We start from the raw sequence: 17,734 nt of genomic DNA on the forward strand, positions 1-17,734 counted from the left end.
AAGAGGGTAGATTTAGATTAGATATAAGGAAGAAGTTCTTTACTATGAGGGTGGTGAGGCACTGGAACAGGTTACCCAGAGAAGCTGTGGATGCCCCTTCCCTGGAAGTGTTCAAGGCCAGGTTGGCTGGGGCTTTGAGCAGCCTGGTCTAGTGGAAGGTGTCCCTACCCATGGCAGGGGGGCTGGAACTAGATGATCTTTAAGGTCCCTTCCAAGCCAAACCATTCTGTGACTCTATGATTTTACTGTAACAGCTGCCTGAGTGTTTGTAGTTACAGTTGTTTAATATATACACCAGGGAGCAACCCATATGTTAGTGGGATTCCTGGGCATTACAGTATAACTAGTAGAAAAATAATTGTGGAAGTAGAGAAAATGCTAAAATAAACTCAGGTCGTACAACCCTCATAACGGACAGTGCTAACAGCCCTGTCTGTAGTGCTGTGTAGAACAGCCCTTTTGGAATGAGACGTACAGCTATTAACTGTTACAATTTTACTCACCTTTCCTTGGAAGACATTAGTAAATAATGCTGTCTTGTGTCTTGGATTCTGAAAGGCAACTGGCTGACAGGCTGGCGACGAAGTGGATGGTGCTGCAGGGATGCTCTCCACCAGAATGCATTCGAATTTATTTGACAGTGGCCCGGAAATGGCCTCTCTTTGGAACCAAAATATTTGCTGCTAAGGTAATTGGAGCACATTTTTTTCTGTTCCTGAGCATGAACTATCTAAGCATACATATACCTATGATCTCTGGTAACACAGGTTGAAAGTGCTTCTACTTCAGGAAGGGGAAAAACTGAACAACACTCTGTTCTGAATGAACAGCTGTGGTACCACATAGGTTTAGAAAGAAGGAAGAGGAACATGTTCTAAACACTAGGGGTTGCTAGCATTCAGTAAATAAATACTGAAGGTTCCCTGGCTGCATCAGCTGATCATAATACAGGGTACTAACTCTCCTTACAAACCTTGCCAAAGCTTTCGCAGGCAGGAATTTCCCTGGTCATCAAGGCTGCAATGATAGTTTAAAAAATACTGTTTACATACCACTGAGGGGGGTGGAAGGGAAGAGTCCCCCATAAACCACGCCTGGCAGCTGATGCTAGCTAAAAGGAGAACGGGTATTTCAGTCTTGTTCTCTGCTTGACACAGAGCTGGCTGCTTTCCTTGCCACACAAGAGAAGCAAGCACTGCTAATGTCCTGTTGCAGAAATAGAAAAACTAAAGCACATATTGGGTCAGCTGCCAGCCCACAGGCATCAGCAGGAGAGCAAAGAACAGCTGGAGGGAGTGCTTCTCCCAGTAGCTTGTGCCATCCCTCAGCCCATCCCAGGCTAGAGCTCTGTACCTATTACCCATGCCCGAACTAATGTCTTAGCACATAGTGGCTGTTTGAGAAATCTTGTTTTGGCGTTAACCATCTTTCCCAACCCAACAAAAAGCTCCTCTATTGAAAGTTTGAGATGGGTCTTGTTCATAGTTACATGACTCTCGCTTTGAAGTCAAAGCTGCTATAGTGTCGTGGTTTAGCCTCAGTTGGCAACCAAGCACCAGACAGCTGCTCGCTCACCCTCCCCTCCCCCGGTGGGATGGGGGAGAGAATCTGAAGAGCAAAAGTAAGAAAACTCGTGGGTTGAGATAAGAACAGTTTAATAATTGAAATAATAATTTTAAAATTGTAATGAAAAGGAAAACAACGAGAGAGAGAAAGAGATAAAAAAAACGGGAAAAACAAGCGATGCAACCACTCATCACCTGCCAGCCGATGCCCAGCCCATCCCTGAGCAGCGATTGCCACCCTCCGGCTGATGCCCCCCAGTTTATATACTGAGCATGACGTCACATGGTATGGCATAGCCCTTTGGCCAGTCTGGGCCAGCTGTCCTGGCTGTGCTCCCTCCCAGCTTCTTGTGCACCTGGCAGAGCATGGGAAGCTGAAAAGTCCTTGACTAGTGTAAGCACTACGTAGCAACAACTAAAACATCAGTGTGTTATCAACATGATTCTCATCCTAAATCCAAAACACAGCACTGTACCTGCTACTAGGAAGAAAATTAACTCTATCCCAGCTGAAACCAGGACATATAGTTATGGAATAAAGCCTAAGGATGAAAGGGACCTCTTGAGTAAATATACAAGAAGTTTTCAAAGAGACAATTATTTCCCCTGTCAGCAGTAAAAGCAGAAGAGGTTCCTGGTATTTGAGGTTACCGACAGAGAAGAATCAGAATATAGAATAGTTCCACCCAGAGTTTAAATAATGTTGATATTTCTGATGATTAATATATTTTATAACTTTTCAATAGTTAAACAGCAAAGCCTATGGCATTAGCCACGTAATAGCAGATTCCCAGGAAAGATTCATGTCATTAGCCATAACAACCCATAACTCATCTTTAACAGATAATTGATGCACATTTGTCAAAATCAGTAAGAAAGAAAATTGCACTGATGTGATGGTACTGGGTGCACTGGTATTGTAGAAACCAACAGGCTTCACTGCCTGCCTGACTGATGGGAGTAGTATAAGAACCAGAGCAGAGCAGAACTGCCGTTTTGTTGCTCTGTCTTAGCATTTCCTTCAGTTTTAACTACACTGATGGAATTTAATTAATCTCAAAGCCTTCATTATCATTGCATCTCTTGTGCCACTAGTCCCAAAATTCTATGTAAATCTGAAAATGTTATTCCAGATTTTGAGAGAAGTCCTCTTAAAAACCAAACCAGGTCAGACCAGTAAGCCTATAGGATTCTCTCTCATCTTCACTTTATCCTTAAAACCCAAGATTTATGTCAGAAACATCTTTGTGTGGTGGTCAAGAAATACCTAAATTAATAATTTTCTTTTTCTCTAGCCTATTTTGCCTTCCTCATTGGAAGACTGTCCAGTCTGGATAGCTGTGAATGAAGATGGTATCAGCATACTGGATTATAACACTATGGTATGGTGAGGAACACTGTTTAAGAAAAATAACTTACCTCCCACAGAAAGACATTCCCTGAGTCCACTTAAAGTCACTAAAAGTTTGTCTTTAACTTCAAATGGATCCAGAAGTTAATTTGTAGAAGTCAGAGATGAGGGAAGTCAGTGCTATGTTTGAATGCTACATAAACAAAGGAAAATTACAGCAACGGTGTAAGGTAAGGTTTCATGAACCAGATAACTGCCTTTTTGATGGGCAGCAAACATGCTCATTCATCTTGCAAAATCCCAGTGGTATGTGCTTTACTACCACCGTCTGGGATATAACAAAATTTGGACTATTGCTCTGAAGCAGTGAGGCATTGAGCAAGCTAGGAGAAAACTAGAAATGCAATTCTCATTTGAGATTTCTCTCCCGGCTGTTACCTATAGAGCCAATTACCCATACTGCCTGTTACTGCTGGAGATCTGGTGTTCTTGCAGTAAGCAGCAAATATATTAGTTTAAGGTGGCCGTTTTTTCTTTTACAGAACTATGACTCTTTCAAACTCTCTGTTGTCTGCAGCACTTGAAGGTCTCTTATTCATACTCCTCTGTGCTGACCTTTGGAGGCTGTCGAGAAGACTTCATGATTGTAGTTGGTCAAATGAAAGAACGGAGTTCTGGAAAAAAAAGCACTGAAAAACTCCTTTTCACAATGGCAATTCCAAAGGTAATTACAAAATGAACAGTGAGTTTCTTTTCAGCTGGCAGCATCACAGCTGGGCATTTTGTACAAGCCCTGGGGACTGGTACTTGTGGCTGCTGCACTAGCTATATACATTCAATAAATCCCTTGTAAGCTGGAACCTTTAATCAAGAGACTTATTCTACCTAGCTCTTAAAGACAGACCTTCGTTTCAAAACCAACCAATTCCAAGTGAGAAAGCCATTTGCAAAAGTTATGCAGGCAATAGATTCTAAAAATCAAAGGGCACTCTTACCTCTAATTGACTTCCAGTTAATCATTTTCTTTTTTCCCTAGATTGTTGAAGCAACACTTCTTATTGCCAGCTATATTAACTACCATTCAACACCTTCACTCCTATCTTCTACACAGCCCTCCCGAAGCAAAACACCTGCTAACAAGCTCTGGGAGACTGAAAGTCGGTGCTTTTTTCCTTCGGTACCCCGAAGCACTAAGGGGCCCACCCTGCTCTGAGGGCTCATTCCAAATGACTTTGGGGATTTGGGGTTTTGTTTGGGTTTTTTGGGTTGGTTTTTTTTGCACTGCTCTGTACTGAATTACAGACTGCTATGATTTGGCTGGTTACACACCTTACTTTAATGCGGGCTCTGATTCTTTTTCCATAATAATAGACAAAGTTCCTTAGTGTGGGTAGAGGCAGTGTCCTTTCTCTTAAAAAAAAAATGTTGATTTTGGGGCCTGTGCAGGAGTTTCCTTTCCATGCCACACTCCATCCAAAATACCATGCCTCAGGTCATTTGCCTGCACAGTGCTCCAGTCACATTGCATCTGCTCTCTTTCCTTCCATCCATTCTTCTTCCGTCTCCTGATCTTACTGCTTTGCTTACAAGCACATACGTTTTCTTTGATCCCTCCCGTTTTCAGCTTTGCACTTGCCTTTAGATCACTGCACACCCTGTGTCTGGAATCTCAGTCCAGCTCTTAAAACTCCTAGTGACCTCTTTTCCTCATCATTGCCCCTTGCAGTTACTATCATTATTTCCAATAACCTTCTGTTTGCATCAATCCCTAACTTGCTCACTTTTTACCTAAATGAGACTGCAACCTCTGCAAGGCAGATTTGAGTGGTGTATAGGCTTGAATCTGACTGCAGTGGGCTGAGGACACAGTCCTATTAAAAGTAAAAACAGGTGGTAATGGATACTGTGGCATGTGGCATGAAACCTGTACAAGGACGCATCCTGCTGAATACTGCCTGTATTAGGAGCTGCATATCACTGCATCATAAACTAGATATACACTGAAAAGGCTGTTACCAGAGTGTAAAGATTAACTTGACACAGTCTGATCAGGTAGTTCAGACATAACTTCAGCTCTGTGCTCTGGTTCTGAATAGCCATCATGTTAAAGTTTTTACCAGTGTTTAAGTTCAATGTTGCCACTCCCAGAACAACTATTAAGACAGTCTTTTTGCAGAGACTATAACAGTTTTTATGCAACTGCTTAACACAACCAAGAGGACAGTTTCATTTTCCCTAGACCTGTAACGACTGCTCCCTGAAACTGACGCTAAAATTGAAAGACAGAAGCTTTCCAAGTCCGTGCTCCAGAGGTGAAAGAAAGAAGACACAGTTGAGAAGGGAGAGGAACTAAACTGACAAGAATAACTCCAATGCAAGTCAAGAGTAATTTCAGACCTGAAACAGGGACTATAGAATAAGAATTCAGTGGTACTGAAGAATATTTTCAACTTTAAATAAAGGTGGAAACGTAGTGTCTTTGTGTTGAGGACTCAGAACAACTGGGGCTGGAACGGTGTCAGATGATGCCCTAGCTCCTACAGGACTGATGCATTTCGGGAGTCAACGCTGTTCTACACAACGGATGAACATTAGATCTGTGCTGCAGGGCTGAACGTGTGACGTGCTCCGCCGTCAGACAAGCACTTTCAAAGACTCTTTCTGTTAATCACTGTTGTAGATGTTTCGGGATGTGTTTGAAACTGCACATAATCTCAGACAAAGGAAGACAAGGCAAGCAAATTTTGTACTTTTTCTGTCTTTCAGCAACTGGAACAGATCTTCCCAAACCCCCAAACCAGCTCTGCCATTCTGACTTGACAGAAGCTGCTCCGTTCAAACTCCTGCTTCCTTCATGCTAGCACAGCAAGGAGGAGGTAGTCAGTAAATGTGTACTCAAGTATTGTTCTTCTGACTTTCCTAAAGAATCGGGGTTTTTAAAATCTGTTTCAAAGGGACTTTGCTATGATTGAGAAGGTTAATGGATTTTAAACAAATAAATGAAAAATAGCAATTCTTCTTGAAAAATCTAAATCTACCAGGCATGAGTTCAGATATTTGGATAAGCATTCTAAAAAAGCTAACAAAGAATAACTGCACTTTTGAAAGTACCATGTGCAACTTTATAATAATTATGCATTCATGGGCAACTTTCCCAAATTAAAACAGTGTGAATCCAACCATTAGAAAGAATTCAGGAATAGCAAACCAAAGCTATTTGCAAATGAACAAACCAACCATACCAGTGTTTTTACTCCTTAGTACGTGCCAACCTTGAAACATCCCACTAACGCACACAGTGGAGCTGATACTTCAAGAAGTTTTTGTTTCACGCTTATGGTGGGTGCAAAGCCACAAATTAAAAGAGCATGGGGCAGACAAAAATCATTCTAAGCAATCCCTTATCAGCATCTTTGTAACATAAAAAAAAAAAAAACAAACAACAAACCCAAACCGCCCTATGGTGGGTTGTGGAAACAATGTGGCACACGTAAGACAGGAAAAGATTGTATGAACAGAGACCGATTTGCACATACTGTGCTGTACCCACATTACCAATTTAAGGACCATCCCTTGAAGTTATGGAAAAGGGTAGAAGCGTTCTGAGCCAAAAACAACTTTGAGAAGGTATTTAGTCCTTTTTTTCTCCCTTTAGATACTTTTAAGTGACTATAAATCCTGATAGAGTGGTCAGTAGTATGTATTTCCTCTCTCTCTCTCACAAACACACAGACTGATCTTAGTATCGCTACATCAGTTTAAATACAGAGAGCATTATTCCTCCTCACTCACCTGTGCCTAACCATTCCTCCTGTATCTGAAGGTCTGTTTGGCAGCCCGCTTCTTGTATCCCACCAGTAACAAAGCTGCTTCAGAATTAGGTAAGCTGTCATCGGTCCTGGGGATGCTCAAGGCATAAAAGTCTCCAGTTCACAGTTCAGAGGCTGTACTTGCCTTACAGGGCTAACACTCATGTCCTTAGAGACTTGTACCGGGGCAAATGGGAAGCAGAGATCTTGAATAAGCAAGAGCTGTCCTGAAGCTCATTATTTTCTGCCATAACTGCACTTTAAATTGGGAAGCATGGCATATAGAACTTCTTTTCCTTCCTTATTTCTTAAAAATATTCACCAATACTCAAGTATTTCAGGGACCACCCCACTCTGATGGATGCACATATACCTCCTATTTATAGCTTACCTGACTTCAACCAACCAACCCACCCTGTGTAGATACCTATTTTGTATGACTCTTTGGTAGAGAAAACAATTTTTATTTTAATCAGTGCTTTTGACGATGACTGTTGCTGCACCATAGAAGGAGATGACAAAAGCCTTTGTTTTCCTAACTGACTGCTGTGTGTATGTAAAAGGCTGTCTGGGAGATACTGTGAGATTTCTGTTTGTTCTTAATAAAATGCAGTTATCGTGAATTAAACTGTATTATTCTCAGAATGAAAAAAAACTATTTTAAAAGTCAAAATAGTCTTGATATGGACAAAGATTGTGTTTCGTATCCAGGCACATACCTAGTGCAAACCTGCCCTACTCTGATTCCTTATTTCTCTCTGCTGATCTTCTCTCAGCTTTAGTGGATGACTAGAGTGCACTCCCACGGGCACAGGATGTTCACTCCTTCAAAAGATGGCTAAAACAATCTTCCAGACTTCCTCCTGTGACACAGCTACTTGGTCTTGCATTTCTTCAGTGCATGTTCTTCATGGGATTTTTACAGCGTAGTCAATGTTCTCAGCACGCTCTTAAGCCCAAGACTCTGTCCACTCTGCTGAGACATAATTTATTTTCTGACACGTTCTCCCCATGGCTCAGCGAGTCTTCCTGCTGCTGTAGTGCTCCTCAAGGGCCTTGACCATTTCTCCTCCCCGTGAAGAAACACAACCTGGCCAAACCACACCCCGAGCCATACGCAACTCAAGCATACCACGTGGTTCTTAGTCAAAGGACCTCCACCGTAGTCATTTACACAGTCATGCTCCCAGGGCCTGCCGCCCTTGTTAACAGCCAATTTCTGCCCCTGCCCCAATGCCCGCCCTTCCCAGTTCTGCCTGGACTTGCAAGAGTTTGCATCAGAGTGCAGCTTCACGAACTGCAGAGACCTACCAACTTATATTAGGGCAGCACTGGAATTAAAAATCTGGCCAACCCCAACATTTAAAGTATTCATGATAAACGAAACGATAAAAAATGAAGTAACCTAGACAACGTTACTCCAAAGCCAGTGTCACATCCCCAAGCTGCTGCCTTTCAGTTGGACAACCAGAATACTTCCTGTGACATGAGCTAACCTGTGTCTTTCAAACTTCATGGCACCGTGAAAAAAAAAAATAAATCACCTTATCTCTACCATATTGCATGATGGTATGTTGCCACGTTTTAATTACAGTTCATGTAGGCAAGCATAGTACAACTTTGTATGCAAATTAAGCATGACCCCTAGGCTCCTGCCAGCTTGCTTGTTTAGCTCTTGTTTTGACATTTCAATTGTCTCAGTTACGTTACTAAGGACTCACGGAAATAAAAGAGAGAAAAATACCAGCTAAAGTTAGCTCATCAACAAAGAAGAATTTCCCAACCTTGAGTTACTCCTGAGAGCACAGACCAATAAAACTTTATTCACATAGTCATTACCATCATTTTCAACAACACATTTTCCTCACGTTCTCAGAGCGATCGATGTGGCCCTTTTAATGCCGCATCTTTTCCATGTCCTGTGTCACCATGCCCCTGCCCCATTCAGCAATGGGTCCACATTTTCCCTGTCCTTCTTTTGCTATTTACATAATTATAGAAGCCCTTCTTGTTGCCTTTGACATCCCTCAACAGATTCAACTTCAGGTTGGCTTTGGCTTTCCTAACTGCATCTCAGAGAGCATTGCTGTATTCCCCCCAGCTTACCTGTCCCTGCTTCCGCCTTCCATATACTTCCTTTTTGTGTTCGACTTTTGCCAGGAGCAACTTGTTCATCCTTGAAGGCTTCCTGGCATTTTTGCTTGACTTGCTGCTCATTGGGATGGACTGTTCTTGAGCTTAGAGGAAGTGATCCTTGACTATCAATCAGCTTTCCTGGACCCCTCTTCCCTCTAGGGCCCCATCCCATGGGACTCTTTCAAGCAGATCCCTGAAGAGGTCAAAGTCTGCTCTCCTGTGTTTATTTCATTAAACATAATTGAATGCAACAGTATATTTTAATTTTCTGTTATTTTCTTTCTGAAATTCTCCTGTGGATCCGGAAATTACCATCCCAGCCGACATGTCAGCTTTGGTATTTAGAGTGGTATATGCTTTTTTCAAACAAAGGGTTAAATAGAAACAAAAAAATGCATATTTTTGGCAGTCCGGCCAAGGTTACATTATAAGTTTATCATAATTTTCAGATCCACAAAAGAGTAAACATTTGATGCATGTTCTTGCCTCCCTTTGCCCTATTTCCCCATAATTCTTTTCTGAAGAGGCAAGGAAAAACCTTTTCTGTCTGAGTCTAAAAAGTTCTGCTCGCCGGTCTTCATAGCAGAAGATTTCGAGGTTCGCTTCTGTGCTTGAGCTGACATTTTCTGTAACAACTCTGTGAGTCTGTGCGGGCCTTTAGCCCTAACATCACTGTACTGCTGCACCACTTTCTACTCATCGAATTAAAAAAAGCCATGGGGCAGTTTTGCTTGCTTTTCCATGGGTCTCTGAGTCCTGCTGCAAGTTTGCTGCCTTGATTTTTTTTTTTTTACTATTTTATTCCACTTGATTGTGGAGCTGTCCTCCTCTGCTCCAGGATTTCTTGACAACTTTTGTACACTTCTATCAAGCAGTCCAGACGTGGCTTGGAGCTCTAGAATTTAAGTCAAACAACAGAGAATCAGGCTCTGAACTGGCTGTAAAAGAGCTGGAAAACTCTAACTTCCCACTAGTGAGACTGTCAGGCAGAGAAAGGAATGTGGAGACAGCCGACACAAAGCTGACTACCAATCAGAAGCACGCGTGCGTAAGGAATGCTGTAGCAAGATACCTGTAGCTGATTAGTTTTCTCACATTAAGTCAACGGAGAATAGATTTCCCTTTTACATGTTCGTTGAGAAATAAACCATCAAACTCCAGGAGGTGTTTGATGTAAGCTAGTGATATAGGGACGCAAAACCATTCCATAAGCCATACCTGCTTTGTGATGAAAAACTCCAGTCCCTAAAGCTGTCAGGTCAAAACACGCAGCATCATTCTGCAGTTAGCCTGAATCTCTCACCAAATCAGAAATCCTCCTCTTTCTCAGCTCACTGTTCACAGTGACAGCATGGAAGAACATCCACACTTCCCAACCCATTAACCCATCTGTCAGGCCATACTCCCTCTCGAGACCTACCAAACAGCAGATTTCCATACACTAATCCACCACCCTAGAAGACCTCCACCCTGAAAAATCTACCTTCAGGACAGGGAATTTGGACACCTGGCCCTTGGCCTCTGCTTGTACTGTCAACAACAGGACAACGGAAGGTTAACTGAACAAATCAATTCATTTCACACAAACAGCGAATGGTGGTCAAAGTATAATGATTTTCCATCACTTCTAACCTGGACCAGATTAAAACCAGCAAGGAGGTGAAAGTTTCCCAGTTCCACAGTCCCTATGGTCCCATGACTTTTGAGCTCCCAAAACAGCATTACTGTGTAAAGTCCATCAAAAACGCCTCTCCTTCTAAGTGTTGCCTAAGAGAACAATAGGTCAGTTCAGCACAGAAGTGCTCCTGGGCTCAGTGACACGGTAAATTGTATTTTTGAAGGCTAACATAACAGAGGAACCCAATGAAGGAGATGCAACAAAGTTACTAATTACTGCTCCTTCAAAACTAAGTAACATACTAACTTGCACGTTAAAGTGAGAATTACTGACAGGTAATGAATTGCAAACTGACACAGCTCTTTCTGTACCTCCTTTGCTGGTGGAGTCAACTCTACCAATACTAAGGTATTTCCATGAAAATAAAACTGTTCGGAGTTGAGCTAGGGGAAAAAAGAGAAACTACACAAATTCCAGGCAGCTTCTTTGAAGCTGGAAAGGAGCTTGTATAACTAAAACCAGGTTCCTGATTGCAGCTCTCTGGAATTTATTAGTTGTTGATTTCCAGCAAATCCATTTTTTTCCCTTGACTATGTGTGAAATACTTCATTTATATTATTGTTACTAAATGTCTTTACAATTGTGGGACTGAGTTAGCAGCAAGTATCAATGGAATAGTCTATTTATACCCATAAGTATTTAGCTGAAGACCAACTGTATCCAGTCATAAACTGGATGTGGACTACAAAATGATAGTCACCAGCAGCAGGTGAATTAAGAAGGACAGAGAGGGCTATAAACCTCAGCAGTCTAAGATGTGAGGTACCTCTGTACTGCTTACCACCACTCAAGGATCAGGGCATTGTTGTGTTAGGCATGCACACACAAAAAGAAAATCCATCCCAAAAATGGGGTTATAAACAGTCAGAACAAGTTAGCAAGAGAAGAGAAAGGGGAGACAGGGTAACGGTAAAGCAAACAAGTTATTATACATTAAGCAAATGGCTCACAGCTTGTACTGTGATCTTTGTCAACGGGTGAGACAGGGAAAGTCATTCTAATGCCAAGGAGGTTTTTATGAGCACTTTCGACACACAGAGGTGAGAGAAAAATCAGCTGCAGCCCAATGCCATAGTTATGATGGTAACACTGAGCATAAGACTACACAGAAAGTTGTACGAGTCCTCAGTACCCTACGTAAGCCAAAGACTTCTAGTTCATGCAGGCTCCTGGTTGGGGTCAGATTTACACAGTTCCCTGTTCTTTTAATGGAGGGCAAATGAAAAAGTACATCCCTGGTACATAGTTCTACGAGGCTTGTAATACCACCCATTCCACAGCACTGTAAGACCTACCCTGAAGGCCCCGTCAGGGAAAGGCAACTGTAATGGGCTACCCCTAGTGGAATAAAGGTATGCTTAGACAACTGGCGCACACACAGAGACGAAAGATCTGGATTTCTCCACCATTCAGTCAAACTCACCTGAAAGAGTGGCACAACCTCAGATACTCCCTGAGGATCTCCAGGGTCCTGGAGGAGGATGCACAGGTAGTAGATAACTTTTTGCTACAAGACGAACAGACAAAATCATCAGAGTTTGAAAATGCTATCAAAGTGCCTGGAGTTACCATAGAAAGAGGATCTGTTTCAAACTCACTGGGCTGAAGGCCAGTCACCCCAGGCCACAGTCAAGTCTACAAATTTCTATCTATAGCTTTCCTCCCTTCACACAATAAAAAATCATTTTACCTGTGTTTTTTTTCTATTAAATTTTTAACCTGAAGAGAACACACACATGCTGGAAGAGTAAGGCCTGCTTTTCTACAGGAGCTTTGCAGAAAACTCCAGCAATAGGAAAAATCGTCTCTTGTGTTGCCTATCTCCTTATCTCTGTCTTGACTACTTACGGAGTTTGGCATCAGGATTTGTAAGAACAATACAACACAAAGAGCTAAAACCACTAGCTCAGTGTCAGTGGCATCTAAGGGGTGGATTTGGATTTTTCAGGTTATTTGTTTGGCTTGAATTCTCCTTTAAAGGTGAGAGAACAGATAAGAGAATAAAGAGAGAAATCAGAAACAAAACTCCTGATGTCAGTAAAGCTACGGATGGTGCTGTGTTTAATTGCTCTGGTAAATCATGCTCATGAAAATACACTGGATGTGAGTGCGCCCACAGATACACAAGAAGAAAGACTGTGTATGATTACCATATGAATGGCTTCATTGATAACCACATCCTTCACTTGACCCATCTCAATGAAGGTTGTGCTCTCCTTCCCTGAAGCGTAGGATGAAGTCACCTGAATGCCGAGTGAGCCGATGACCAATAGTGATTCCTGGTCAATTTTCACAAAGTGCAGGTATATGATCAGGCCAATCAGCGTGATGAAGATAGCAGCAGAAAGCACCATACTATTCTGTAACACAAGCCAAGCAAAGACAGAGCTCTGGTCTTACAATTAATTGAACACGGCTATAGAGAAAGTAATATTGCACAGTAAATTATAATATTAAAGCTACAGTTACAAGGCAATTTTACTTAGGTGGAGTCCTTTTATTCACCTGGCTGGCTGATATATGTGTAATGAGGTTTAAATCAGTCTTCACAGTATGGTCTGAAAGAATTGGGAGCTGAAACTGAAAACTGCAAGAAAATTCCATTCCCTTGTAAATTTAGTGCAGAAATCTCAGCCAAACCCAGCTAGTTACATCAATGACAGCGTATTATACAAATGTCTATAGAGACAATGTCACCGACAGAGAAGTGCTGTGAAATGTTTAGTATAAGTGAGGGCGGAGTCTCGGAGGGGAAGAAAAACCTTTCAGGAAAAACCACTGGGCTAGTTATTTTCTTCTTATGAACTGCAAGTCTAAACTTGTTCAAACCTCATCTCTTCCTGCCTTAAATACCAATCTAAAGAACATTGGTTTTCTCTTGTGCTTTGTCAGAGGACGAATGCCTTTTGCATGCTGCAATCTTGGGACTGCTGTTACATAAAATATATAACTGATGAAACTATAGTCAACAGTAAGTCATCTGAAGACCTGGTAATAAATCCTAAAGGTCCACAAATACAACCTATTTCTGGTTCATGTTTTAGACAGCTCTGGGCTGCATACCCATAAATCAAAGTTATAAGTGACACTTCCTGAAGGACCAGAACGGCATGGCCCTACTACTCAAGCTGGGCCTGTACCACCACGTGAGGTAAAGAAGCCATGGCCACATTAGAACAGAAAGGATACAGGGCTCCTCCAAAAGTTTGTCAACATGGAAAAAAAAACAGTCATGAATTACAGACACCAAAATCCACACAGAGAGAGATTTTCAGATCTGGTTTCCTGGCAGAAAGGAAGGATTGCAGTCACTTGTGCACAAGCTGCATGAGCATGTGCAAAACCAAGCAGGAGGACAGTGGGTGGTAACCACTGGCTGGGGTCTATGCTTTTGTAACAAATAAACCTTGAATACAGCTTCCCTTCCAGCTAGAGGAATGTGAACCATCTTTTTGTATCGGAAACTTGCCAACTGACTCAGGTTGCAATCTCTGTCTTCATTCCTTGGGAAAGATTATTGAGAAAATTGAAGTGCAACAGTCATAGTGTTGGTCACAGTGACCGGCTTCTTCAGTCAAGCTACTGACTTCAGTCTGGAGATAACTGCTCTGGGTCTACAAGTTGGTCCTTCCATGCAAGTACGGGTCACAGATCAGATACCTAAACTAAAACTTTTGGATTTATCAGCAGCTTTTGGAATCTGTACTGCCAAAGTCTTACTGCCTCAGCTGTGGAACATGAGCAAGTAGATGACATTCATGGTGCAGTGGTCTCTGAGTCACTCAGGAAAATCCCTGTGGGGATTAACAATCGCTCACCTTCTTCAATATATCATAGAATCATAGAATGGTTTGGGTTGGAAGGGACCGTAAAGATCATCTTCTTTATTCCAGATTCCCGCAACTCATCTCTCCAAGTAAACACCTGTTATTTGGACTCACAAAAATGCGCTAGGCATCACTCAACACCCATACGTACATCTACCCTCTCTGGCAAGAGGCAACCAACGGAGGCATCCGAGAAGCCACCAAGAGCAGCCGAGCCGCAGCGTGTGGGCCCTCAGACACTGGCTAGCACAGGTCTCTCTTTCACCACATGCTCATCACCCTCTACCACCTCGGCGTTCCCAGGGCGTGGAGCAGGCCCAGGATACGCCGAGGCCGCCTTTCCACTGGCTGTGGCCACCTTCCTTGGCCGGCGCTGCCCATGTCCTGGGAGCAGCTCGGCAAAGGCTGCGTGGCTCCCTGCAGGCCGGCGGGCTTTGGGGACACTCGCTGCCACCCAGCCTCTCGGATGCCAACCACAGCCCCCGATCGCCCCCCGGTATTTCAGCGGGGCGCAGCCGCCTCAGGGCCGGGCCCCCGCCTCACCCCTCGGCGTCCGAGCGGCGGAGAGGGCTGAGGGGCGGCGGGAAGGGGGTGGCCGGTACCTCGCTGAGCACGAAGAGGCCGTAGGCCGCCAGCCAGACGGCGGAGGTGAGGGCGCTGAGCGAGCGGAGCTGCAGGCGGGGGCCGCGCACCGCCAGCTCCCGGCAGGAGGCGCTGTGCTGGCGGCGCCGCAGCGCGATGGGCGCCCCCGAGGCCGAGCGGTACCGCCGCTCCTCCATGCCGCCCCACCGGAACCACCGACACGCAGCCTAGAGCGGCCCGCCTCGATGGTACGGCCCAACCACACACTTCCGGCGCTTCGCTCGCCGCGGGAAGGGGTGGGCGCTGCGGCCCGGCGGGCCGGTGTCCCGCCCCGCCCCCCCCCGCCCGCGCTCCCGGGGCGCTCGGGCGCCTCGTGCGACCGGCGCGCGCGCGCGGAGTGCGAAGCCGTCTCCGCGGCCGCTTCTGCTGGGCCTCCCGCTCCCCCGGGGCCCGCAGCCCGCCCCGCGGCGGAGCGGGGTCGGCAGCGCGGGCGGCGGCCCGGCTCGGCCCCCCCCCCCCGAGCGCGGAGCGGAGCCGCGGAGGGCCCGCGGGGTCAGCGCGGCCGTGCGGGGGGAGCCTGAGCTGAGGTGAGCCCGGGGAGGCTCTGCCAGGCCGGCTCTGCCCGGCAGCCCCCCGTGCGGTGAGGGTCCGGCCGGGAGTAGGGCCTGCCCCAGGGCAGCCGCTGGCCTGTCCGCCTTGGTTGAACCTCGCCCCGCGTCCGTCCTTAATCCTCATCGGCACGGGGAGCTTCTGCGGTTTGCACATGGGGATAATTCACTGCTTGCTTCCTCTCGTTTTTTAGTAACCATTTTAAACGACACGGGTTTTAGTGGTGGTGTGTATGTCCCTGGCCATGACAGAGATGGGTTTTCTTCCCCATTTGCCTTTACCAGTTCCTCCTACGTAAGTCTGTCTTTTTGTCTGTACCACCCTTTACTACAAGCTCTTCTGGTTTTCTTCAGTAATTTTTTTTCCCAAGTTTAAAGCAGTGTTTTCTGGTTCCTTGCCATGTAAGTACCTAATAAATGGGAGACTCGCCTTTGTGTACAGACACTTAAGGAGTCTTTGTATTGTGTTCTCTTCCATACTTTTCGGTTACCGCTTTGTGCGACGTGCCTGGCAGTGACATAAAGCTACGGCTCTGTAACTTCAAACTCCTTTGCCCTTTTTCTCTGTTCCCCCTCTCCCAGAGTCCTGGGGTGTGTCCGGTGGCTGTAACTGCGGGTACCATCTTTCTGTGAGCAATTTACTTCATTCGTGGTATCTTCAGAGCTCTTGGGTGGGTGCTACATGTATAAACTTGCTAACTTGTTCTGCTAAGGGCAGCAAGGGACGCTGAGTCACTGCCGAGATCTTTGCTCGGCCTCGAGGAGCGGGTGACGGTTGGCACGAGTGGGAGGCTCGTGCAGAGCGTCCAGGGTCTCGCCGTGACACAGGAGCCGAGGTGAGGGACGGGCTGGAGCTCTGAAGAGAAAAGGTGGGCTGGCCTGGAGAGAGAAGAGTAACAGCAGCCCGTGAACTGCGGAAACAGGAGAAAATGCTGAAGTTAAAGAGAGGGTGAAAGAAGTTTATCGACAGAGTGGAAGTGCAAAAACCAATAAATTGAAACCAGAGTTACAGGTTTTTTAAAAAGGGAAGAAACGTTTGAAATGACAGGTGAGAAGGACTGAAGTAAAGAAACAGGAGGTCTGGTACGACAGCCCAGGACATGGGGACAGGGAGAAGGGGAAAGAAAAGTCGGAGTAGGGGGCAGAGGAAGAAAAAGCAATGTGAAGGTCAGTGGCAGGAGGGAAAAGAAGCATGAGCTCCTGGAGGAGCGGTGATGGTAATTCACATAAACAGACACGGGAAGTTACTGAGATACAGGGGCAAGGAGAGGACTTGGAAATCTTAAGAGGAACAGCAAAAGCATGCATGCATTTTTTTTTGCGTGTCACTGGCAAGTCCCAGTTTGACCGCATTTGCGCCCCATCATCTCTCTCCTCGTGAACGCCGCCAGCCTTTCAGACGCATACGTGAGGTTGCACCTTTGACAGTAGGAGTCACGTTGCCTTGTCACAGAAGGGGAAGATGGGGGCATTTACTAGTTTTTAAATCATTTCTTAATCCGTAATCCTTCAAATGTGCCATGAATAGGAACAGTGACAGCTTTCAGAACTCGTGAATCCTCTCGGGCCAAGAAATCCCGATATCAGATATTTGAGGCTGGGTGCTGGAGAGGTGCCTTTCTTAATGCTTTCTCAAGGTTACCAGATGAAGAGCATCACCCCAGATTTGCTTCAGCAAAGCCAGGGCGTAGCATTCCTGCGAGGCGGCTGTGGGGGGCTCAGCCTGGCCAGCTGGGGGCTCGGTGTGAGACCTCTCCCCCCGCTGCACCACTGCCCCCAGCCCGGGCCTGGCCCATGCTTCGTGCCTGCCCTCCCGGCGTGGAGGAGGCCGTGAAGGGACCGTGAAGGGCGCCCGCCGCCCCCGGGGGGGCTGGCAGCTCCGCCTGCCACCGGCAGCGAGGGGAGGCGGCGGTTGGGAGTGGAAAAACCCCGGCGCGGAGGAGGAGGAGGACGGGGCGCGGCGTGGGCCCGCGGAAGGTGGGCGGCCGGGCGGGGGGAGAGGGCGGGCAGCCCCGGGGGTGCGGGCCGTTGGCCGCCCCGCTCTGCCGGGGGCTCCCCCTTCCCCCCCCCGCCCCCGGGCCGTCGCGCGCCGGGCCGCGTGCGCCGCGGGGGGCGGGACACACCTCCGGGCGCGCGCGCTGCCGTTGGCCGGGCGGCGCGGGCGTGTGAGGGGCGGGA

At 45.9% G+C, this 17,734-nt stretch overlaps 2 protein-coding genes across 9 annotated transcripts in view; one reads left to right on the forward strand and one right to left on the reverse strand.

Annotated features, from left to right (window-relative positions):
- The window catches only part of PLEKHH1 (pleckstrin homology, MyTH4 and FERM domain containing H1), a 59,385-nt gene extending 52,081 nt beyond the window's left edge, over positions 1–7,304 (forward strand). For 4 of the 8 annotated variants that reach the window (XM_087746522.1, XM_087746520.1, XM_087746521.1 and 1 more), the window contains 4 exons: positions 559–688; positions 2,861–2,947; positions 3,494–3,640; positions 3,953–7,303. In XM_087746522.1, the coding sequence (XP_087602648.1) occupies positions 559–688; positions 2,861–2,947; positions 3,494–3,640; positions 3,953–4,129 (541 nt within the window). In that variant the 3' untranslated portion in view covers positions 4,130–7,303. Of the gene's footprint in view, positions 1–558; positions 689–2,860; positions 2,953–3,493; positions 3,641–3,952 lie in introns of those variants that run through there. The other 4 variants (XM_087746526.1, XM_087746527.1, XM_087746528.1 and 1 more) reach the window with 3 other exon arrangements.
- A 1,052-nt stretch (positions 7,305–8,356) lies between these two features.
- PIGH (phosphatidylinositol glycan anchor biosynthesis class H) lies at positions 8,357–15,197 on the reverse strand. The gene is made up of 4 exons (XM_087746531.1): positions 14,969–15,197; positions 12,690–12,899; positions 11,963–12,046; positions 8,357–9,756 (listed from the first exon to the last, which is right to left on the reverse strand). Exons 1-4 carry the CDS (start codon positions 15,143–15,145, stop codon positions 9,655–9,657), a joined length of 573 nt encoding a protein of 190 aa, XP_087602657.1. The 5' UTR covers positions 15,146–15,197; the 3' UTR covers positions 8,357–9,654.
- Between the last annotated feature and the right edge of the window lie 2,537 nt (positions 15,198–17,734).

The sequence above is a fragment of the Nipponia nippon genome, unplaced genomic scaffold, assembly GCF_047370975.1.
Source record: "Nipponia nippon isolate SJK-2023a ecotype South Korea unplaced genomic scaffold, ASM4737097v1 scaffold_10, whole genome shotgun sequence".
In the NCBI taxonomy this organism is placed as follows: Eukaryota; Metazoa; Chordata; class Aves; order Pelecaniformes; family Threskiornithidae; genus Nipponia; species Nipponia nippon.

Bases quoted from the DNA above. Each gene is read 5' to 3' on its own strand.
- PIGH (XM_087746531.1), bottom strand. From the start codon at position 15,145: ATGGAGGAGCGGCGGTACCGCTCGGCCTCGGGGGCGCCCATCGCGCTG. The intron at 12,900-14,968 runs GTACCGGCCACC...CTTGTGTTACAG, and splicing joins GCCTCTTCGTGCTCAGCGAG to AATAGTATGGTGCTTTCTGC. The intron at 12,047-12,689 runs GTAATCATACAC...TTCGTCTTGTAG, and splicing joins TCAATGAAGCCATTCATATG to CAAAAAGTTATCTACTACCT.